The 24,887-nt window shown below is 43.4% G+C and overlaps 2 protein-coding genes and 1 long non-coding RNA gene across 4 annotated transcripts; 1 reads left to right on the top strand and 2 right to left on the bottom strand.

Annotated features, from left to right (window-relative positions):
* Positions 1-2,176: 2,176 nt before the first annotated feature.
* On the bottom strand, positions 2,177-6,143 carry LOC109516076 (uncharacterized). The gene is made up of 3 exons (XR_002168290.1): positions 6,062-6,143; positions 3,694-3,804; positions 2,177-2,948 (listed from the first exon to the last, which is right to left on the bottom strand). It is a non-coding gene; the product is annotated as an uncharacterized LOC109516076 (long non-coding RNA).
* Positions 5,479-13,375, top strand: zbtb42 (zinc finger and BTB domain containing 42). 2 transcript variants are annotated; one of them, XM_019870276.1, is made up of 2 exons: positions 5,479-6,254; positions 7,720-13,375. In XM_019870276.1, the coding sequence occupies exon 2, from the start codon at positions 7,734-7,736 to the stop codon at positions 9,327-9,329; it is 1,596 nt and encodes a 531-aa protein (XP_019725835.1). In that variant the 5' UTR covers positions 5,479-6,254; positions 7,720-7,733; the 3' UTR covers positions 9,330-13,375. The 2 variants fall into 2 exon arrangements, with proteins under 2 accessions (XP_019725835.1, XP_019725834.1); XM_019870275.1 differs by lacking the exon at positions 5,479-6,254 and adding an exon at positions 6,263-6,991.
* An 8,338-nt stretch (positions 13,376-21,713) lies between these two features.
* On the bottom strand, positions 21,714-24,706 carry siva1 (SIVA1, apoptosis-inducing factor). Its single transcript, XM_019870224.1, has 4 exons — positions 24,508-24,706; positions 24,041-24,226; positions 23,039-23,186; positions 21,714-21,908 (listed from the first exon to the last, which is right to left on the bottom strand). The coding sequence occupies exons 1-4, from the start codon at positions 24,626-24,628 to the stop codon at positions 21,860-21,862; spliced, it is 504 nt and encodes a 167-aa protein (XP_019725783.1). The 5' UTR covers positions 24,629-24,706; the 3' UTR covers positions 21,714-21,859.
* Between the last annotated feature and the right edge of the window lie 181 nt (positions 24,707-24,887).

The raw sequence follows: 24,887 nt of genomic DNA, 5'->3' as shown, positions 1-24,887 counted from the left end.
TATTTTTTTTTGCAAGGGTGCGCTTTAAAAAAAATGCGTGTTGATGTACTTTCGAGTCATCTCCCGGGTAACTGAAAACAACAAACATGGATGGCGAGTTTAATGGAATTTTACTTAGAAATTGGCTTGAAATACAAAGACATTTAATCCAAGTCCTCTTGCACAATTCTCTCCTTCCCCAAAGTAGTGTCGTCTCTCAATCAGCCGAGCATGAGAGACTACGTTAGCCAAGCTGACCCGAAAGTACAAATACGCGCATTTAAAAAAAAGTGTCCCCTTACAAAAAAAAGAGTTATCTTGCAGTCTTTGCGAGGGAATGCAACACTTTGCAGGGAACGTAAAACTTTGCAAGGGAATGCAAAACTTTGCGAGGGAACGCAATTTTTTTTTTCTTCCATGTCCCCTTAGGCTTAGGGGCTCCGTAGCAATCTGTTCCCATGCACAGCTTTGCTCTGAACTATCAACCAAAAAAATGTAAGAATTATAACAAAATGAGAATTTAAAAAAATCCTCCTTGCATGAATTTTTTTCTGATTATACGCAAAATTTAGGAACATCACAGGATGGTGGTTTTCAGACTGGCGCAAGACACTGCAAATTCTCCATGAATCATTCTTGGAGACAAACATCATCAAACAATTCTCCCAAAGAAGGCAATGTTTTCGGGAATATCTGGCTCATCCGAATCTGCTGCAGTCCAGGTTCCATGGTGCTACCGCTGTCCCTGTATTTTTCCAGCCTCATCAGACCCCAAGATCTCAATCAAGATATCATTCGTGGTTGACTTTCGGGCCCTCCATTTATGTTCTTATTACATTGTGTTGTGGTGTGCGAAGCATGAAAAAAGTAACAAATCTATTTTGACTTAGAAATTAAAGTACAGATATCTGCTGTTTTTAAAAATAGAGCAAAAGTAAAAACTCTTCAGAAAAACAAATAAAGTCTAAGTATTTACATTCAACCACCGCTTCTTAAAATGCCCTCTGGTTTTCTTACTTGTGTGTTTTCGCAACCGTGAAGATCTATTTTGTTTTGATTATCTCAGAAAGGCAACACGGTGGCCTTGTGGTTTGTCTGACAGTTCTGACGTTCTGCGTTCAAATCTTGGCTACGGGTAGTCCTCTTGTGTAAAGTTTGGATGTTCATCCTGTGCTTGCATGTGTTTTCTCCAGGTACTGCGGATTCTTCCCACATTCCCAAAACATGCTGCTACACTCATTGAAAACTCAAAAATTGTCTACCAGCCCTAAACCGGATGACACGTTTGTATGCAAATCATACTTGTCTTGCTATTTGTCTGCAAAATAACAGAAGGTATGACAGAGTGGAGTCAAAACAATGAATTATTTTTAACCATCCAACTTTCCAGTTGGTCCTTTGCGCCAATTTCACGGCCTATTTAACCCTAACCCTTACATTTCCGGTCTAACGTAAAGATTAAAACCGAAAGTCATCACCCAGGCACAGTGTTTACTCGTTGATCTATGACTGTTTTAGTTTATGGCCGCTGCGGAGTAAGTGTTTGCCAAAGAAGAAGGGGGGTGGGGGGCGACTTTTATTTCAGAGTCGCTGTGAGATAGAAATTGTTGCTGGCATTTCCTAACAAAGCCACGAGCCGTGAAGTGAGGTTCAGAATCAAATATAACCAACATCTCTTGCTCTGGCAGCAGCTGTGTCCCACTAAACTTGACTCAACAGCATATTTACTCTACAACTATGCAAACTCTTTCCCTTCATCGCCCCTTTTCACTTTATAACGCACACACTTGTTTATTTAAAAAAAAAAAGTCAGAAACAGACACAGCAGAGCTTGCCAGAGAATACAGGAGTTGAACTGGGACAGGTACAGGCAGGCCAGTGCAGTTGGTTCAAGGTAGTAACAGATACTCTCTCAATTGTATCAAGCCCTCAGATGACTCAGATGGTGTTAACCCCTCAAGGCAATTATTAAGATTTGTTGGAGGAGGAGGAGAAAAAAGTCGAGGAAGCCGGGCTAACTGTTAACTCAACTTATAATTACATTGCAAACGATTGTCCTTGTCATTTTTATTGTGGATAATGATTTGGAAGACGTGCTCTACGAACACTTAAATGGGAAGTCAAGTAAAAAAAAAAAAAAAGTCTGTACAATAATATGTTCCATGCGGCTCCACTAGTCTAAACATGGCGTTCCAATTAAAATTGCGTTTGTGGAATACGAATTAAGCAGCAATCCAGCTGACCACATGCATCTCAAAGGGTATCCATTTTGCCTTGTACTGCCACTTGCCGTCAATTGAAAATGTGATCACAGTGCCGAAAGGCTCAGGGAATGATCAATCATGACTCACTTGTTTTCTGGGTGGGGGAGGTTGGGTTGGTCAAGTGACGTTTGTTAGCTGAGCCATTAGACACTGCAATGTCATTTTCGGTCAACAGCAAGTGGCAAAATGGCCACCCCATGAGATGGTTAAAACAGGTGGATTTTGCATCTTAATTCATGGTCTACAAAACACATTATGAATCAGAATACTGTGTTTAGACTGACAGGGCCGCATAGAACATATTATTGTAAAGATAATTTTGGACTTGACTTCCTCTTTAATAAACCGGTTTAGTCTCTAACTGTGTATGGCAACAACGTGAGAGTCAAGTCACCTTTTAATTTCTACGTTCATTATTTTAACATGATGCAGCATCCCTGTTTGACCTTTAGAGGTTCCTCTCTCCGCCGTATTTGGTAAACAGCATCATTGGAACAGGATAGTAGAGCCAGCTGCTGGTGTATACACAGGGGCCTCTGCCCTCAGCCCCTTCTGTTGTCATGTGTTACCTTTGCCAAGCTGCTCTTGTCATAGAAGTAAGGAAGACTGAGGCTATCCTGTATATTTTGCTGTTGCTATTCGGCGGGGTACTCCTCATCCTCCTCATCTGTTCCTGCTCCAGCGATGTCAGCCAACTTTGTTGTTCTGCAGGTTCGAAGGGAGAAACAGAATCTGGATTTATAGAGATAGACTACACAGAATGTGACACTTTACATGACTTAATGGGCTGTTGAAAGAGAATGGCAGTGTAGGTAGACGGCTGGACAGACGTGTATGCATGTATAGATAGATAGATAGATAGATAGATAGATAGATAGATAGATAGATAGATAGATAGATAGATAGATAGATAGATAGATAGATAGATAGATAGATAGATAGATAGATAGATAGCAGAGCAAAAAGCATCCGCCTTCGTCGAGAGCCAGAGCAGAAAAAAATGACGCGTATGTTTTGCATGTAGTGTTATCCTGGTGATGGCAAATGACAATAGGGCCATCAACTATCCGATTTGTATTCCTATGTTGCGTGATTGGGATTGACTGATGTTTTCCACCTAGGAGCCTGTTCGTCACAGCTTTTTGAGGACATATACTTAAATTCAAACCAAATTCTTCCAGGGGGATTTTAAATTAGGATGCATTACATGGTCCCTCAATCCCACAGAGCAGCTCAAGGCCGCCCTTATATGAGGTGACTGTGAACTGGTGAGGTCAGTGATGTGCTTCCACTGTGGCTGGATGGCTGCTGGTTGCTTGGCCGGTCAGGCACCAGTGGAATGCGGGCTCTTTTGTTTATCTGCGAGAGGAGTGGGTCAGGGGGAGAATGCCATTGATGGTTGCAGTGAGGAAGAATGAACCTCCAGGAAGTGTTTTCTCTCTCTACTTACTCCCCCACTCTCATTCTCTTTCCATCCTTTCCGATCTTTCACTGTGTGTGAGAACTTTTTGCCGTGCTGAGGCCACAGATCCCGGGGCACAACCACTGCTTTGTCTTGCCCCTGTGAACACACACCCCTCCTTTACTGTGCGCCCAAGTTTGCCAGGGCCATGAAAACACACGGTGACTGCTCCTATTCTTATCTGCATCACTGATTCTGCATTGATGGTGTACATTGAATGTTTTTTTTTTTCTTCATACACCATTTGTCTAATGCACACCATGCCTCCGAGCTGCGTTGCTTCTCATCATGCGGACACAGGTGGAAGCTATTCGTTTTGAGCAGTTGCAGCCAGACTAAAAATGGAAAAAAAAGTAAGTTGGCAAGAATCTCGCCGGTGGCCCCTTACGACCAGTGGCTGTCGCATCCCGTCACATTGCTCATTCCCCCCTGTGTCAGAACACTAGGAGGAGCTGCAAATGGTCCTTTCAAAACACACGACAGCTGGAACACAGGGCAAAGGTGACAGGGGCGGTTGGGAGTGCGCAAAAAAGGGGCATGAGGAGGAGGAGAAGAAACAGGGGAGCGTACAAAATGAGCAGCTGCAACCTCAACTGTTTCTCCCCTGTGCTGCCATCTTTTGCTTTTACCATCACCCGACAGACTCTGGAAAATATTTTAATTACTCAAGAGGTTAAGCAGATTTGAGACTTTTCTCCCTCCATATAAATCATCACTTGTGTCTTAAGACTGTTTGGGTTATCACAGCCAGGAAAAACAAAGCCAGTGGGTGGTTGGGTGCCAGGGAATTTCTCAACTGGAAGCAGGATTAGAGAAAACGGCCCTTTAAAGTTCCCAAAAGCTCTGACAGTCCAAATTACAATGCATGATTTATCATTCTTTTCAAGCAACACATTCTTTGTGACCATAAAGTTTGTCTTTCATCCTCTGATGATCTCAAAGCCACAAACAAATCTTTATCACAGAGAGTTGGGAAATGTAACATTTTAATGGAAATCTACGATTTGCATAAAACTCAACAAGGAAGTAGGGACCGTTTCCAAGTTACGGGAAAGTAAATCTTAGTTTAAAATAAAAAAAGTACTATAATGCCTTCTATAATAAAATATATAATACAAATATCTGTAAATAATTGAAACAAACACGGTGTTAAAATAAAAATCCTCATTCATTCAAATAGAAAAATGCACACTAAGAGTGGGGAAAAAAAGAACTGATGACAGTCCATCCGATTTCCATGCTGAATGAAATGTTTTTGGTTGAGTTGACATCACAGATTCTCACTGCATACATCGAGCAAATTTGACATGATTTTTTTTTAACATGGCATGTGTGATAAATAATGAGGAATGTGGAATTTATATTGCCTTATGATTTCATCAATGTGTAACCAAATTCAACAAATACAATATGTGTTTGGTCGTCAGCTTGAGATTCGTTTCCATTGACAGCAACAGAGATGTTAACAGCTGTGTCACATATTATTTATTTTGCTTGCCTAACTGGCCGGCAGTCCATTAGCGAGACAGTCTGTGAGAACCACTCAGTATAATGCAGTGCATTTCTAAACCGCGATGAACTACAACTACAAAAAGCGTTAAATCAACGTCGACCAATCAAAAGTGGAAAATATGTTCACACCACTATTGAATTTTCTACAGTGCTTGTTCTCATAAGGGTCATCATGTGTGAGCTGGAGCCGATCCCAGCTGACCTGGGATTAATTTATGATCATTTAACAAAAGTGCAAAATCTGTGACTGACGGCATCCTGAGTATTTGTTCAAAATAAATGGAGGCGCAAAAAAATACAGGTTCAACTATTGACTGTTAAGTGTGACAGTGATACTGCTACATTTTTATTTATTTATTTTTACCCTCTTCAAAATAAGAACAAATATTAAATGGATTAAAAATAAAATGCAATAAAATACTACTATCCAGAGGAAAAATACCATTAAGGTTAAAATATATCGGTACATACAACTATAAACAAGTAGTAACAGGTGAGTATAGCCCTCTGAGCATTATACAGTATTGCATCGAACAGGAGAAAATATACCTTAGTCATGCAATAAATTACAAGTCATCACACCACCCAAATTGAGTAAGCACATACACATTTTGGTCTGGTCTGTGCCTCCGTTGAGCCCCGACCCTCTACTTCCGACTGTCGAGGGAGGGTTGCACACAGAGCAGACAGGTGTTTCCAGCAGCAACGGATGTTGCCGCCGGCGTCCTCTGCTACTTGCTGCCGCTGTGCGAGTTCTCGCAGTAGTACACAAGTTTCTGGTGGTGGGCCGAGCGCTATCGCGAGATTTGGCGGCCACACGATCAACCTGTTCGTTGACACTCACCAACAGCAGCCAGCCAGCCAGCAGCCGAGCGAGACGAGCGAGCGCAGTCTGCCTCGCCGGGCACTGGACCGAAAGCTCGAAGAACCGACGAGAGGGAATCCAACATCTGGCCTCACATCATGATTATACAACGTCGAGGTGTCTAAGTGGGGAGAAGGCACATCATCGCATCACGGAAAAGGCGGAAATAAATGTAAGAGCCGTTTTTTGTGCGTTTGAGCGGAGCGAGGAAGCGAAAGTTAAGAATCCAGTCGCTGCTCGGCTCGCTTCATTTTGGAGGAATTTTTTTTTAAAGGCTACCTCTAAATGTCTCATATAACACTTTCGGGCTATACTGTGCTGCCTCATTTACACTTTTCTTTTGAAACTCATTGCGTGTTGCGTTCAAGTACACATCGGTCGCGTCAAACTTTTAATAACCCATTAACTAACGTAAACTTCAGGTGCTATAGATAAATACTAACATGTTACAGTAGTTATAGTCTCATCCTTACGCTGTAGTTTACTTTTTTTTCCCCCGGCGATTAAAAGTGAGCAGCAGTGGCGGGGTTATCTTGTTACACCTTCGACGGTGTTTTGGTTATAAAAATGGTACAAGCGGTGTGCTTTTGGACAGCACCGAGGTAACATATGGCAGAACGGGAGCACAGCTGGAGGTAGCGTTTCCATTGCGGTGATGTCAGAGCAGCTGACTCCACAGCTTGCGGTGTAATTAGCAAACAGAGCAGCAGTTTACTCACTCCGTTTTTTCCTCCTCCTTTTGACGCTCCTTGCCCGCCGTGGACGACTGCTATCATTTCCAGTCCCGCTTGCTTGTTCTGTAAACACGACTGCGTTTGTGTGCGCTTTTTTTTTTCAACCTACGAATCTTTGTGGTAGCTGAAGGAGGTGGATTGAAACTGGAACACCCTGGATCATTTAGGAGAATGGGTGAGCCCACTTTAATGAAGTTTATGACTATGGGAAAGGTTGAAAAGTTGGAAGAGTCATAGTAGCGTGTTTTATATACTACTGCGATTTTACTAGAAGAACTGCAAATTGAATTTAGGGAGATTATGCAGCATATTTTGATGTAAAACTACGAATATCTGCATTTTTTTTTAAGTTATCGACTTTTTTAGTTTGGGGATTTCAGGTGGATATTTGTGCAAAAGTGAAGTGGGAATTCATTCCCAAACTTCTTGAAGTAATTTCGTCAGTGGAGTTTATCTTGTTTTAAACTTTGTTTTCCAGATTTACATTTACGTATTCAACCTTCGTAGTGCTTTGACTTTTTCATGTTTTAGACCATTCCAACGGGATATTCACTAAAACCCAAAAACAGGTTTTTTTTTTTTTTGTCATAAGCCTTGGTAGTGAATCGAGACTCTTGGAACAACTGCAACAGACATTTTTAAAAAATTATTCAGGATAAATCTGTTTCCTTCCCAGGGCTTATGAAAACACATCTTAATTTGGTGCAAAATTGGCACAGGGGGCACCTCCGTCATGCCACTCATTCTCGGGTCTATTAACACGATCAGATGTGTATGCTGCCACATTTAAGTCACTGGCACTCAAGTTTTTTTGGATTTAATAGCGTAATTCGGCTCTGCCTCCCTTTTCTGAGTAGCCCCAATTTGTTTACCCACCATCCTGTTTTTCCTGTTTTCCATCAGGTTATGAGGGAAGAATGGAGTTCCCAGACCATAGCCGCCAGTTGCTGCAGTGTTTGAGTCAGCAGCGTCACCAAGGTTTCCTGTGTGACTGCACCGTTCTGGTCGGGGAGGCTCGCTTCAAGGCGCACAGAGCCGTGCTGGCTTCCTGCAGCATGTACTTCCATCTCTTCTACAGGGACCAGCTAGACAAAAGGGATGTTGTGCATCTCAACAGTGACATTGTGACAGCGCCGGCCTTCAGTCTGCTGCTTGAATTTATGTATGAGGGCAAGCTGGAATTCAGCACTCTTCCAGTGGAGGACGTGCTGGCCGCAGCCAGCTACCTCCACATGTACGACATCGTCAAAGTGTGTAAAGGCAAGCTGAAAGACAAGGAGCTCTCCTCGCTTGACGAAAAGATGGGTGAGGCTTTTGGACTCAGCTGTCTGGAGCGGGACAATTCCTCGGACGGCGAGCTACGCGGTGACAAGCAGCTCGGAAGACGACAGTCCCGGGGGCTCCCGGGGCCGCCCTCCCCGACGGAACAGTCTGACACGGACAACAGCGAAGCGGGGCTCGCTGTCAGCGACTGTGAAAGGTCTAGACGGAACAGGCAGAAGGCAAACGGTCACTCCGGCAGGTCCCCGAACCTTGTAGGTGTCAATTATGTGTCAGCGGAGGCCGAGCCTTGCGTCCAAACAGCTGGAAAAACAAAAGCTGATGTCAGTAGTTCCACCGTATCGCTGTCCCAGAGGTCCCGGGCTTCGGATGACATGGACTGCGCTCTGGATTTGTCTTTCAAGCCTCTGTCTAGCAGAGATCCCTTACAGGCCTCCTACATCTCGGGACAGCTGGCCCTCGACAGCCAACAGCAGGGCACTGAGCCACTTGTTAAAGATGAACACGACTTGCTGTCAGAGCAGGAGGACAGTGAGCCCATGAGCCCTGAGAGCCAGCGCTTTGGGAATAGCGCCAGGAGCTCAGTGGTGACAGGGTTCGCTGCCCTCTTCCCAGGCAACAACGGTCCCACCGCCGCCCTCCTCTCCCAGGAGGAAGACCTGATGGACGAGGAGGGGGAGGCCTGCGGCGGGAGGGAGGGCGCCCCCGGCAGGGAGGCGGCGGAGGAGCGGAGGAGGGGGAGGCTGCTGGGGGACAGCGAGGAGGAGGAGGAAGACGACTTGGCTTCTTCGGACATCTCCACCTCCAGCGGGGTGCTCTTGCCCGCGGGGCAACAGGCGTGCGTGTGCCCCCTCTGCAGCAAAATCTTCCCCAGCCCGCACGTCCTGCAGCTGCACCTCAGCTCGCATTTCCGCGAGAAGGACGGCGCTCGCTCCAAGTTGTCCCCCGACGGCTCGGTGCCCACCTGCATGCAGTGCAACAAGACCTTCTCCTGCATGTACACCCTCAAGCGGCACGAGCGCACACACTCCGGCGAGAAGCCGTACACCTGCGGCCAGTGCGGCAAGAGCTTCCAGTACTCGCACAACTTGAGTCGACACGCCGTGGTCCACACGCGGGAGAAGCCGCACGCGTGCAAATGGTGCGAGCGTCGTTTCACCCAATCCGGGGACCTGTATCGCCACATCAGGAAGTTTCACTGTGGCCTTGTTAAAACGCTCGCCATAGGATAAAGCGCTCAATCTGTGCCAACACGGCCCCACCCCGTGTCTTTTCACACGTTAGTATTCACACACCGGCAGTTTGGATTCTACCCCAGGGGGCATTTCTCTTGATGTAGCAACTTGAAGAAAAACTGGCCTCGACTGGCGAATGGCATCGGTGTGGAAGTTGAACAAAGTAGACGATGCACTTGTTTGTTTGCGTCGTCTTTCTCTCCGTGGGTTGACTTTATTTGAGGAGCTGAAAGGCATCCCGAAGGCAGAACGCAGGCTGCTAACATTTGTTAATACAATCGACTTTATTTGTGCACATGGGAGATCAGAACCGTCCGTTTTCCTACTGTAATGTTATTATTTATTTGGGTATTTGTAACAAGTTCAAAATTTCGAGGCAGCAAAACTAATGAAGTTTAGACTACTGGAATACATATATTTTTTTTCAGGGAAGTTTTTCTTGAAAGGTCAAGGTTAAAGGAGACAAACCCATTATGTCCACTATTGTATTTTGCCTTGGAATCACCTGTCGTTTTTTTTTTTTGTTTGTTTGTTTTCAGCATGAATGTGAACTATTTGAAGAAATGGCCTAATTGCTACTTAAAAGTGTCCATTCAAAGGAGGGACACAAAGCTCGAGTTCATGCCTACAACACTTGTGCCTCGTTACACTTGACTTTAGTGTACTTCTTGAAGAGTGATCGATCACCATGCCTTTTGTCAAATCCACTCACACGTACCGGAGGATTAACAAAGGTAATAGGCAGCGCTGGAATGCTAATTGATCCACGAGGGCCCTGATAAGTGCGTGGCCCAACTATGTAAATGAAGCTCTTATGAAGTTATTGATTGTAGAAGAAGACAAACAGCAGACGAGCGTTATATTTCCTGGTATGGCTGCAGTATGAACAAACCAGTAGTTAGTCACCGTTCGGGGACCGAACGAGACAGGTGGATAATCACAGGCGTGCCGTTCTGCTAAAGCTACTGACTTTCTTTTTAAATTAACATTCTCATGCTCACCATAGTTTCTTACTGTTATGTGTTACTACTGACCTTGATGCCTTTAGCGACCCCCCCCCAAAAAAAAGGTCTGTGGGCAGGAAGGAGTTCCACTCGTTGCTAAATAGTTGTTTGTTTGTTTGTTTTTTGTGTCTAATCTGTCCTGAGAAGACTTGATCTGAAATTTATTTATTAGTTTGGTTCAGGTTTTTTTTTGGGGGGGGGTAGGTGGTTTTCGATTAGCTCGAAAGTTGGTACTATTAACTGGTATTGGGGCTCTCTTTTTTTTTTCTCTTTGTGCAAATCAAGTTACTGTAATTGTGCTTTCATCGAAAAATATCAGTCACACGGAACCTAGAGAAGCACTTGTTTTTAGCATGCACATACAGTAGTCTCAACACTATTTCCTAGGCTGCTATCACCATTTGTATATTTAATGTAAATATATATTCTATTTATGTGTGTTTTTATCACACCCGCGGGGGTGGCGGGAGTCAGGTGTCTTCTTCAGGCTGCAGTGTCTTCCCAGGGGGAGGGCGGGTGGGGGTGCTCGAGAGTTAAACAGACTGCAAATCAGAATCAGGATTTTTCATTCAGCTCTGCTGTTCCGCCACAGGAAATAGTTTTTCTACGAGCACAGCCGTAGCGAGTCGTCATTGGCTACCTATAGAAATAGGACAATACTCGCATTGTCCCCCCCCTACCCACCTTCCACACACAAGTCCCAGGTAGTTCTCAAGGGATCATTGTGTATCTCCGTTGTGGTTTGCTAGCGCTGCGTTGGCGTGTGGGGGGGGGGGGGGGGGTTAGGCGAGTGCACGTTTCTCTTGCCGCTTTGGTGTATTGAATGGAGGCATTGGAATGTGAGAAATGTATTTAGGCGAAGGGAAACCAAGGAGACTGTAAACAGGTGTATTGTTTGGAGGCATCAAAGTCCTACCCACCCCCCACCCCAACCCTCCCTCCACGCAGCATGCAGTCAGATAAATGCATCATTGTTCTACTGAGAGGAGCGACCGTTGCGATTCGATTGCACACCTATAAAGAGATTATGAGTTCTCATTGCGTCCCGTATCCCCCGATGAACATGGAGAATACTGGCAGCAGAGTTTTACTCGAGCATCATTGATAACAGCGCATCTTAAACGCTGCTCAGTTGAACCAGTTCAGTGAGCAACCTTATTCCGTGTACAGTGGAGCCTCGAGCTACGAACTTAATTAGTTCTGTCTCCCCGTTTGTCGCATGAAACGTTCATAAATCAAAGTAACGTTTCCCATTGAAATGAAGTGAAATGTGATTAATCCGTTCCCACCGCCAACTAAGTTATACTTACCTCCTTTTTAAACCAATCTGTGGTTAAAAATAAATATAATGTACCAGTAATATATAAATAAGTGAAAATATACTCTAATCAAGAAATGAAACCCAAACTATTGCTCATGAACTTTAAGAAGGGGAGGCGGGCTACAGCTTCTCCGTTCAAAAAGCGTCTTCTTCCATAATAACATGGGGAAATTCAGATGTTTTTATCTTTTTCTTTTCTAATACATTGGTTGGTTTAGTGACGACACCGATCGCAGGTAAACCTGTTTTTTTTTTCCAGTTAAAAAAAGTATCAAGTGGCAAGTCACATATTTCAAATATAAATTCGGTACCTATTTTATTTGGTCATTTTCATAATTTGTTGATTACCTCTATCACACTATCACCAGTGAGTGCTTTTTCATTTGTCAAGAGCTAAACAACGACAAAAGGGTACATACCGGTGCCACTGCCTAACCTTGCCTTGCGTGATGCAAAGAGCCTGCTTACACGAGATGAGAAAAAGTTTTTGCCTTACCTTGCAGAGGGATACAGCGAGTTTTCAGTTGACAGCAGTGCCTTATGCACATTTTTAATAACGGTAACACACTGCGAGACAAAGCATGACATAGATAGTCTATCGTCAATAATTGCGGGCATAACCCGAATTGTTTGTAAAAAGGGATGTTCGTAACTCAAGGTTCCACTTTGCATACTTCTTGTGTCGTGTCAATTTCATGTACGGGCAAGAAAACGTGGCAAGCTTGGTCAGACGTTTCTTCATTCTTGAATGTACATGTATACAGGCCGAAAAAAAAAAACAACAACAAAAAAAACAACACAGCGTGTTTCTTTTGTAGCGGTTATTTAAAGCTCCAGGATGTTCACCGAGCCTGCCTTGTTGACACACAAATAGGTGTTACATCTGAAGGAACCTCTTTTTGTACTTTGTGCACTCGCTCGTGTTCACGCAACAACACCCCACCGAAGCATAACAACTACTGATTTCTTTTCATAACATGTTGTGTAAAATTCATTTACTTTTTTTTTGCTGCTTTTGTTTGAGGTTCCGGGCATGTCATTTCATTGTGTGAAAATAAATTTTTGGGAGGTGTTCGACTGAGGACAAGCATTTGTGTGAGTGCGCGCACGTGTGCGTGTGCTTTGGGTTCCAGTAGTTCCTTGGGTCATGTCACCGATGAATGTGAATGAACTGCCGAGATTCTCATTGTTGTCTTTTTCATGGACTCAAAAGGCTATGCTTGCCGAAACTCATGCTGTATGATTTTAAAGTCGCAAAACGACCATTATCCAACAGTGGATTTGTTGTGCTCTGTTGCGGGTTCCAACTGTGAAATTGTGTACCATCATCAGAAAATATTTATTCTCATTGCATTTGTTTTTCTTGCAGCTTCTAACTTTTAATTTGGTTTCATCAGCTAAATGTCGAGCCAACACCTTTTTAATTGAAACTGTAGAAAGTGCCATTAGAATTTAATATAATTTTTTTTCCCTCTAAATAAGAACAATATATTTTATAGTAATTGCTTCAGTGTTAGAGGTGTATAGATTAGAGGACAATCTTTGATTAGATACTGAGGCAATTTACTGTGCATATTACTTGTTTGCGCCTTTTTGTGTGTGTGTGAGAGTGTGTGTGTGTGTGTGTGTGTTTGTGGAGGTGTGTGTGCTGTGGAAATGTGACAATCTGGATTTAGGTCTTTATAAGACTATGCATAGAATTAAATGGAACAACTTTGTCGGTGTGAATTTTATTGATTTCTCTCTCAATGTTTTTGCACTTTTTTTTTGTCTTGTGTAAAAAGCTTGAAAATAAGCGATATGATTCAACTCTTAAAGTAGTAATAAATGAGCACTGATAAAGAATCACTTTCAAAATTATTGCTCGTATTAGTGATGCTTAGTGTACTCAATGCAGGGATGGGGCTAAGAGTTACTATTGCCCTGTCAGAATCTGCATAGCCCCCATCATGCCTTTCAGTGTTTTATTCGATAATCCATCCATCCATTTTCTGATTTGCTTATCCTCACAAGGGTCACGGGGAGTGCTGGAGCCTATCCCAGCCGTCTTCGGGTAGTAGGCGCAGGACACCCTGAACCAATTGCCAGCCAATCGCAGGGCACACAGAGACAAACCATCCACACTCACACTCATGCCTAGGGACAATTTAGAATTATTCAATCAGCCTGCCATGCATGTTTTTGGAATGTGGGAGGAAATCGGAGTACCCGGAGAAAACCCACGCAGGCCCGGGGAGAACGTGCAAACTCCACACAGGGAGACCGTAGCTGGAACTGAACCCGGGAACCTCTGCACTGTGAGGTCAACGCACTAACTTTATTCGATAACTCAAAATATATTTGTTATTTTCTCTCCCCCTCCCCCGCTTATTTATTGGTCAAGCCTCACTTGAAAATCCTAGACCCATGCCTGACACAATGTGTACACACTTGATGGTATTGTTTTAACAAGTCACGTTTTCAAAACACCGCTAAAACTGTCACCAATAATAGTTAAGAAAGTGCAGGCCAGCGGCAGTGTGCACCCGACGTTTATTATGAGTCCCAATTACTGGAAGTTCAAAGGAGGACAAGCCCGCTGCAACAGGATTGGCTGGCTGCAGTCAGGATGCCCGCTGCAATAATGGTTCCTTGCAGGAATGGATCCGGAAGCCCGCATGCATGCCAAGTGAACACGCAGAGCAGCTGGACACGCTTTGCTCACTGATTGCGCAACAACACAGAAATAAGTGAACTCAATATTTTAGCAGTATTTGATAGTAGTGGTGTGCTGCTATGTGTTTTCACATAAAATCAGTGTTTGATCATGAAAATAATGTGTTTACACTTATGTCAATCCAGTACTACCTTTCCAAAGTAGTTTTTTTTTTCTCAGCAGAGTTTTAACTTTTACAGAGATTTTGAGTGCATTTAAAGGACCCTCTATTTTTCCTTTTTACCCAATGTTTTTAAAATACCGCGATTTTTGCTTAAGGTGATCACGCCATCAGACTCTGATATCAATCCACGGCTAGTCAACATACAATTTTATTTTGCGGTCTAAATAAAAGCACATCAAAAGTCTGCTTCTCAGCATCAGAAAATATTGTTAAAAGGCATTACAAGCACTATACTACACCCAGTGGAATAGCGTGGGTGTAAGTAAACAAACTAAAAATAACAATGTTGCAATACTTTATAACATTTTCGAAAAGGCCCGGAGTTCCAGTTGTTAGCGCGTCGACCTCACAGTGCAGAGGTACCAGGTTTGATTACAGGTCCGGCCTTCCTGTGTGGTGGTTGCATGTTCTCCCTGGGCCTGCGTGGGTTTTCTCCGGGTTCTCCGGTTTCCTCCCACATTCCAAAAACATGCATGGCAGGCTGATTGAACACTCCAAATTGTCCCTAGGTGTGAGAGTGAGCGCGGATGGTTGTTCATCGATGTGTGCCCTGCGATTGGCTGGCAACCGGTTCAGGGTGTCCCCCGCCTACTGGCCAAAGATGGCTGGAATAGGCTCCAGCACCCCCCGCGACCCTTGTGAGGATAAAGCGGATCAGAAAACGGATAGATGGATTTCCCTAATGGTGGAGTATTGATTCACACGTTAAATAATGCTATGTACTGTATGTCTAATATGCAAGTAGCGAAAGACAAATTTTGACCATTTCAATAAATGAATTTGACCTTACTCCTACATGCGTTGTCAACGCTGTGTATGAAAATTCCCTACACGCTTTTGCTCCTGAAAAAACAAAACAAAAAAAAACGTGCGTGTGTGTGTGTGTGTATGTGTGTGTGGGTGTGTTTGTGTGTGTGTGTTTGTGTGTGTGTGTGTGTGTGTGTGTGTGTGTGTGTGTGTGTGTGTGTGTGTGTGCGCGCGTTTCTGCTTTGCACTTGCTCCCCAGTGTATCCAGAGACAACAGAATGAGGTAATACTGCCCAATCCATAACCATAGACTAAATTCAAGGACAAGAGTGATGAAGACGAGCTCCCATTGTCGCCACTTCTACGCAAAGCACATCCACTGATTAATTAAACTGCGCAGACACTCGGGTGTTTGGAAAGCAACTTCTTCCCAATTCGGAGAACTTTTTCAATCATTTCTCTCTTGCCTCATGAAAGAAATCCAGCTGCTCTGCTGTTCGATCCCAGCGGGGGTGGCCTCCGATTCCCACCGCCCTCCCCCCTTCCAGTCCCAGTGTGCCCATTCTGGGAACCGCATATAGACAAGAGGCCAGCATCCAATTGCCCCTGCCCCCCCCCCTCCCCCGGCTCCACGGCCCCCAAAACTGCGGCCCCAGACCCTCGGCCTCATTCCCGCCACTCTTTTGTGTGCGTGGGTAGTCGCTCAGCCATGCTATTGTCTGGCCCCGCTCCCCAGCACGTACTCTGTGCACAAACAGACGGCACAGCGGCGCTCGCCAGCCAGCTCGAGCATCAAGAAAACAATGCGCTCCCAAGATCATTCATAAACAGCCAGCCACAGTAAATAAGAACCCGATGCAATGCAACAGCCACTGTGAACCTGCACAAATAAAAGCAGCCGGCGGCCGCAGCGGCTCACATCTGCCTGACGGGATCCGGAGCTTTAAGAGCGGCCGGGTGGTGCACATTTCTTCTGGCGCAAAACACTTCACATGGAAAGCCGGAGGCCATGTGATAGAGCTTAGCTGCAGGGCGACGAGCCGGGATATGTGCAGTCTAACGCCACGGTGTAATAAAACATTCCTGACCAAAGCCTGGCTCATTTTGCTGTTTGTGAGTATGTGTGTGTAGGGGGGGCGAGGGTGGGTGGGGGTAGAGGTACTTGGGAGAAGTTGAGAGGAAAGTACTAAGTGCCCACTGTCTCAACAAGGCCAGCGGTGGGAGCCCTTGACCTCTAAGGGGACGGGCTGCCAGGGACAGCTGGTGTGGTCTATGTTTATTTATTTATTTGGGAACAAAAGACAGGTGGTCACACTTGAAAAGGGCACACAAACACGCTCACGTATGTGCGTGTGCGTAGATCACACTCACATACTCACACAGACAAACACGAACTCACAAACAGAGAGTAGTCCCCATCCAATCCACCGGCATGATGCACTTTTTTTTTTTTTTTGGTACTTTACTTTCATAGAATTGAAGTCACAGTGGCCCAGAGATGCTGTGTGAGAGATGCTGTTCCCGAACTGAAATGCAAAAGAAATACTGTACTGGATGCAAAGAGAGGCAGATAACAGTGTTAAATGCAGGATTGCATATTTTCGCAATCCCCAGATACTGTACAATACAAATTTGTGCCCAACTGGCTGTTAACAGTATAGAGATGACTTCATCGGCAAATTAATCGGTCGCTTAAGAAAGTGTTGTGACATTGTTACTTTCCTGATTTCAACTTGATAAAAAAAAATAAATAAATAAAATACAGTATACGTTTGCGAGATTAAAGCCTAGAATCAAAGCTTACTGCCACCGAATAATGAATAAGCTACTCTTGGGAAATGGTGATGTGATTTCTGCGAAGCATTTAGCATACAGTATTTTGCTTATGAATCGTGTGGGGTTTTTTTTGTTTCTTTTTTTTCACGATTTGACTGTCAGCATTCACACAAGAAAAAGCTTGACGCTGTGCGAAACCAGGAAAACGCCTCTCTCTGCAGATTCATTTTGATGCACACCTATTTAATGAAATACATGTCTCCGCATTCACACATTTTGATGCATCATAGTATAAATATGAATGTTTTCTCTCAACATTAACTAATTTTTTGAAGTACAAAAACATGTATACATGAAGTTATCATAACTGATGAAACAGAAATTAGTGAATGAACAATAGCATGGAGAATGAATGCTTGTCTCCGCATCAAGAAAATATTTTTGACGCAGTGTAACAATGTGAGTGCTTGTCTCTCAGCGTTGACAATCACATTTTTGTAGCGTGACAGCATCAACGTAAATGCTTGTCCCTCAGCAATTGATGTACAAATGCATTAAAGTGAACGCTTGTCTCTCAGCACTGACACATTGGAGTATTCATGCAACTGGTTTACTCATCACACTGACATTTTTAAGCATTCGAACATAGATATGAATGTTTACGTTGACCACTGGCAATCCTTTTGACGCACTATAACATTGTGAATGTATCTCTCTGCATTCAGACATTATTTGGCGAATAGCATTATTGCCTGTTCTTTTCGGAATATCTACACCGTATTAAATTCCGATTTGGGTTTTGCCTGTCGAGACAGCATTCAGACTACAATAGCTAGAAGTGCAGCCAACATGGAAACCACAGAGCGGTCTATGGATGGAAAACAAGAAATTGTGCATAATGACAGAAGAAGGAAAACCAATCAGAGCCTTCGCCAATATCACCATTGAATGCCCTGAAGAAAATAGAAACCACTTGCATACTAAGTACACCGAACGGTTAGCACACGGAAAACAACTGACGGTGACGACAAACATTTTCAGAGCTGTAAAGAAAGATGCTAACACAACCTCCAACGGGCAGGAGTGGCGATCAGGAACATGCAAAAGTACACAGACATACCGTAGAGTTGCGCTCCCAAATTTATATCCTGTACCTCTCACCCTTGGGTATGTAATGTAAACTTATGAGAACCACTTGATTAGAAGGTGCAAACCAATCTCTTCTGCCCTAACCATGCGTTTGAGATGATAGCATGACGTAGACAGCGAGCTAAACAATCCTCCAATAAAAACACGAAGATGAGAGTCCACCGTTTGGTATTTTTATGGAAGGATTGTTTAGCTCGCTGTCTACGTCATGTTCTCATCTCAAACGCATGGTTAGGGCAGAAGAGTAAAAAGATTGTGCCTGAACGTGTCAAAGGATGGAAGTGGATGTTATCACACCTCTCCACTGTTATGAATCAAAATGGCTACCCCACTCACTTTTTGGGTGGTTCTAACTACAGTACTTCCACCACTAGGGGCACTGTACTGCGCTGTAATACAATACTTCCATCACTAGGGGCACTGCACCGCACTGTAATCCAATTACTGGGGGAAGAATACAATCAAAGATGCGATCAACTGCAAGAACCCATAACAAAAAAAACGAGGCAATCGAGGGCCAAGAAGTGGAAGGTGCCATGTCTGCCAAGTCATTCTGCAGACATAAACCTTACAGAGCATGAGTTTTATCCAATGAAGCCCCTCAATAAATAAATAACTAGAAGAAGCGGTGGAGCTGGGCAAGCATCACAAAAGACGAATGAAAGTTTGGGGACAGATGCCTGACGCAGTTATTGCAAGCAAAGAATTTGGAAATTGATGTTAAGTCATTTTCGCACTAAGATGTGTATCAGATCCAGATGTAACGAGCTGGAAATAAAAGCCGAACTGCTGCTCTCTTGCCTCATATTCAACTTTTCATGTCAAACCCAAATGTTTGTAGGCCAACAGCAAAATTGAAGGAACTGGCCTCACTGTTGCGCTACGATTGCAGGGCAGCCGACGATCAGACACGCTCCGTGCTACCCACCTGTGCAAGCACTTGAAGTGCACGAATGTGCTCTCACCGCTCCTTTTTAGGAGCGGAACACCCCGACGGCACCGAGACAGACTGCCCTTGGTCCACTGTACAGCTGTCACTTACACACGCTCATTGACTCATATTTATAGCAGAAGCATCATCGGACTTGACGCTGGCCACAGATCACAGCTGGTCCCCCCTCCCCCCAAAAGAATAGCTGAAAGACAAAGCCACGTGCTCCCGCTGGCTGGCTGCAGTGGGGGTTTTGTGGGCCTCCCCCCTCTTTTTTTTTTTTTTTTTTTGGAAGCCACTCGCAGAGTGGGATATATCCACACTGATATGGTGACAGCTGGATTGTCTTGTAAAGTCATTACATCGCAATGGAGTTAACGAGAAAGCGGGACCATCAGCTTCCAATCGTGGAAAGTCGCGGACGGTCGTAACCGATCCCAACAGAAAAATAAAAGTCACCCCTCCCCCACCCTGAAACCTTTTAAATGTTGTTTTTTTTTTAATGTCCGACAATTTAATATCAATAATACATTGACAAAAATAGTCCCTTTGGGATTAACATGTTACAAAACTCAACAAAATGAATCTTTGTCCTTGAAAATGTAACACAAAATCCCGCATGTGCTACGTGGCACTCCAGGTAGGGTGTCTTTTTCTTTTTTCTATCAAGGTCCACACAACATGCTACAATTTCAGCCCTACACTGGAAATGCTCTCTGATGGCGCATTTAAGGATGGTGAGGAAGTTTACTTCATGTTGCCCTCATGTTGGGGAACTTCTCATTTTTAAGTCACTCTGCTGGAAATAGCCGGGTAAAAATTGGCTGTGACTTGAAAGAAAACCAATGATGATCATATAACCCGAGATGGAAATGTGCCATCTTATACTGAGAAGCCAGACGAGTTACATCAATTCCAGTTGGATGGTCAACGGTCATCATTTTCTTTCATTGATTTTATCATTTTGAATTAAATTGAGCAAAATCTTCAAATTGTATAAAATCATAAAAGTGAAAAGAGCGACACAACAACAAGATCGTAAAGGCATATTCTTGTCATAAATGCCACGTTCCGAATAGCCTCATCAAAACATGACTTTTCTGTAGCCTTGGGATTTTTTTTTCTCTGAGAAAAAAAAACCCACACTGTACAGTAACTAATGTAATCACTTCAATCTCATTGGTGATTTTAGATTATCGAAGTAACTGGTGTCTTTTCTGACTTCCTTCAAGCCTTATCAAAAATTGCACAGACAATTGTCACCTTTGCTTTCCAGCAACGGTCCATCCGCTAAGCCGGAACTCAAGGCGACCAACCGCAGAGCTCCCAAAAAGGCCCGAGCCTCCTCCGACAGACCCACTGAGCAAGGGATGTGACTCAACAGATCATACGCACATTTGCAATAAGCTCCAGGAAGTGCACTCATCCAAGCTAATATCCATTACACCGGGTCATGTGACCAGTTCCTATAAAGCCGCGCCGAGGACTCCTGCAACTAAAAACAATTACTCAGTGTACAACGTTGTGACCCTGAGAGCAGCCATCTTCAGTGAGGGGGGGCCAGAGTCAAAGAGAAAGTGATGACTACACCGCAAGGTCATGTCCAGCAGGGATAATGCACAAGCAGTTTCGTCTCACCTCTGGCTCTGCTTGTTTTATTAAAAAAAAACATTTGATAGCAGGCACAACTGAAGGTCAGAGTAGGCTGAGTGGATTGGAATTCCATTGCCATCAGAAGGAGATAACTTTCTAATAATGCAACTGTTATTATTTTAAGACAGGCAAGATCGTCTCATCCAATTGAGTTCTTGTACTGTGTCGCCACCTGCTGGCCAAATAACACAACTATTTATTTTCTTCCCCACCAGCTAAAAATCTCACGGTCGCTGATATTTGATTATTGCACATAACAGATGAACTAAATATTTGATCCCCAAGAAAATTTCTTATTTACGTTAGGAATGTACCGAGGTATTTCTTGTAGCTGCTCATCAGGTTGACATAAACTCAAAAGGGATTTTGGTCCACTCCTCCGAAGAGAAACTCTCAAGCCTCCCAATGCAATGACATCAGAGTGTACCCTCTGCAGAATAAAAAGCCCAAAAGGTGTTTCAACTTCTATTCCTTGACTGTGGGGATGGTGTTCTGTTGGCTCATACAAAAAAATAAATTGTCATCCTACACATTTACTTGTGGGTGAAGTAGGAGCTCGATTTTCGTTACATCTGCCCACGGCGCTTCCTCACAAGCCGCCGAGTCAAGTTTTGTGACTCATTCGAGTCTTATGCAGGTCTAAAATATTGACCGTGATACATTTTGACAGCACTTTAGTCGAAGAGAGATTGACACCAGAATTCGTGCAAAGATGCACATTTTACACACGAGTTGAGATTATGAGTATTGTAATTGTGCAGAACTGTGTGCCATAAGGGTGTTGTTTTCTTTGTTAGTGAGGAAACAAAAACAAATTCATCAGGGGACAAATATTTCCCCTTACTGAAGCTGAACAATCGTCACACACACAAAAAATAAAAACTTGAACAGTCAAAATGACATAAAAATGTTCACGTTTATTTTAATATATATCTACACACACACACACACATTTCGATCATAAGAAAAAAAAAAGACAATTATCATTTAAAAAAAAATGCAGCCTGAGTCTTACATTAAGTGAGGATACTGCGTATTCAAGTATAAACTCGTGTGCTAGACTTCGATTACGTGGAACAACTGCAGCACAGCACTTCATCATAACGCCCACTGTAACTGTGAAGGAGAAAAAAAAAATTATATATATTACTACGTGCACACACATGCACACACTACTACTTTCAACCAATGCTTGAAATAAAACAAGCACATATGCTTAAGCGGTAAACAGACCATTGTCTTATCTCTCTTGAAATGAGCTGCAATGTAAAACTTCAAGGGCACTGACGTTCAAGGATTCTTAGAGTCTGTACAGATAAGATTTCCTCGCTATACACCTGAACTTCAGCTGTGCAAAATGTGAAAGGTCTTACTGTTTAAAACATGGAGCAAAGCCTACCTTTGATGCGTATCGCTTTTGACTGAGGTTTATTTTGAAACCAGCACTTTCCTGTTGGTTGAACTCTAATGTTGAGTATAAACAGAGAGCACTGGTCCAAGTGTGAGCTGGCGTCTTCAGTTCTATTTTATTCAATTCCAAGTGTCACTGTTAGATTCCGCACCGAGACACTTGTCAAGGGGCATGCACAAAAAAAGTCAAAGATATGAATTGGGTTGAAAATCGTAAAAAATTTAAAAAAAAAAGATTAGTAAGAGAAGGCCAGCTGATGACGAGCGTTCTTGTACTGTTTTTTTAACCATATTTTTGTGGGATTTTTAAGTCATTGAAGTTGTTTTTTTTTTTTTTTTAGTGTGCATCACAGATGCCACTCTTTTGGACACATTTTATGACGGGGTGCACATGGTTAAAGTGATGGGTGGCATCGCGTGCGTATACACGCACATGCACACCCTATTTGCAGTCTGGATGTGCTGGAGTCTCAGAGACTCGAATAATACTACAAAAGTCGCAATATTATTAGTAATTTTTTTAAAGGAAAAAAAAGTTGGGAGAGAAGTAGGACGTAACCACATTTTTTCATCAAAGTTGTTTAGCGTTTGTTTTTAGATTGCGGAATGATACTTGGGATTTCTTGAATTTTAAAAAAAAATGCATAATGTCTTCTTTAAAAATAAAATGTTGGTTCCGATAGGGGCATTTTGGCACATATGGCCACAATTTCAGCCTGTTTAATGCCAATCGATGACAATGCTGATACCATACTTTATCATCTCTATAAGGGTTTTACCTGAAGGGCTGTTTGTTCAATGGTGGTACTGATAACGCAAAACAACATGGGACCTACTCGATGACGGTGCAGACAGAACAGCAGAGGCTTGCGCAGTTTGAACACTTTCGGCTGCAGGAGGAACAGGGAAGTCGTTCGCATTGCGAACAAGCTGTGCTGCATGGTGCGCTCTTCTGACATACGCAGCAGCCTGATGGAGGCAGCCCTGGAAACAAAAATTGTTTATTTTTCTTTTTTAAACACACTGTAAAGAGTCCATTCATTCAACTTCTACACTGCTTGTCCTCATTAGGGTCACAAGTGAGCTCGAACCAAATTAGAACTTTTGTGCCTCAAATGTTTTTGGTTTTTAACTATAAGCTACAAAACTTAACATTCATTTTCTACTGGACTTGTGATCTTTTGGGTCACGGGTTGGCTCAAGATGATCCGAGATGACTGAATAAGAGGTGGAGTCCACCCTGGATTGGCCGCCAGTCAAACACATGGAAAATATACAGTAGACATGACAAGCATTCACGCGAATGGACAATTTAGCGCCTCAGATTGGAACAATATCGCACTAAAAAAGGAGAACTCGCACAAACTTTCAACACCATCTACTGGTAAAATTCCAGACCTTCCAATTGCGCCTTATAAACAACTACTTAAAAAAATAAATAAAAATCTATCACGATTGCTCAGACTGCTCCTAATGGACAAGTCCATTTTATTGCACTACCACGAAGATGATACAAACTTTGTGACGCGGCGGTGAGTAAAATGCAGTGGCAGCTGCATTCGGTACATTCTAAAAATTTGCTCCAAATAAAAGTCAGACGAAGTATATTTTACCTAAGCTTTGAAATTAATCAAAAATTGACTACCAATCAATACGGGAGATAATCGATTAAAAAAAGGCCACAGGCTGGAGGTTTAGGATGCTTATAAAATCAATTGAAAAATAACAGGTTTGGCATTTTTGAATGTCAGCCTGCTAATTTAGTGACAAATGCAGTACACTGCTTGACTCACACGAATGTCAATGCTTCACCAGCTATGAACCACCAAATAACTCACCTTGTGTCCTGATTGCTTTGGTCAGTCTTCCGTCAGTTCCTATCAAAGTCTGTCCTCTTAAGAGAGTCTGGCTGCTTTGAACAGTCTCTCGTCCAGATGCACGGGGGTCGCTGGTCCTCTCTTCGCCGGACCACACTTTGTCCACTACAGCCTTGGCGCCATTAAAAAGTAAGTTCTTTGTCTTTTCTGTGAAATGCAAAGACGGGAGATGAACCGAAAACACCGCTAGGTCGGGTATTAGCTAGTTTTCTTGCCGCTGGGGGGGGGCTGACTTCAGTATTACGATGATACTACCCTCTTTAATTAGCTCAAAAGATACCAATAAGTTGTACGTGACACGACCCAAACTGTGTTCCTTATGTGCAAATGCAGCTGGCACAGCGTCGCGACATTTAAGATAGCAACTTAGCATAACAACGGGGCTAACTTTAGCTCATGTCGAAGAACGTCACCGAACACGCACTTACCGTATATTTCTTTCCTGTATTTATTCCCCAACACGCTGGAATGACTCAACTCATGCTGCCTGACGTGTACTTTGTACTGGGACGAGAAGGTTTCCGTAAAAGGATATGCTCGCTTCGGCATATTTGCTGCAGTGAAGTCCAAAACAGCCGATGTAAAAATGTCCCGCTTAGTTTTGCGGGAAAAATGTTCGGGTAGACTAAAACAGCCAATTGGACGCAGGGTTTGTTGTCACGTGGATATTTAAAGGCCAATCACAGAACTTTTCATTGTCACGTGTTGTAGATTTTGATGTACTGTGCTGCATTCAGGGTATGTGTAATTTACGATTTTACGCCAAGAAATCGAGCGTCAAACCAAACTACGGTACTGTAGAGCTAAA

Source organism: Hippocampus comes, unplaced genomic scaffold, assembly GCF_001891065.2.
Source record: "Hippocampus comes isolate QL1 unplaced genomic scaffold, H_comes_QL1_v1.1 scaffold43, whole genome shotgun sequence".
Lineage (NCBI taxonomy): Eukaryota > Metazoa > Chordata > Actinopteri > Syngnathiformes > Syngnathidae > Hippocampus > Hippocampus comes.
This window is presented reverse-complemented; position numbering and strand designations above follow the sequence as displayed.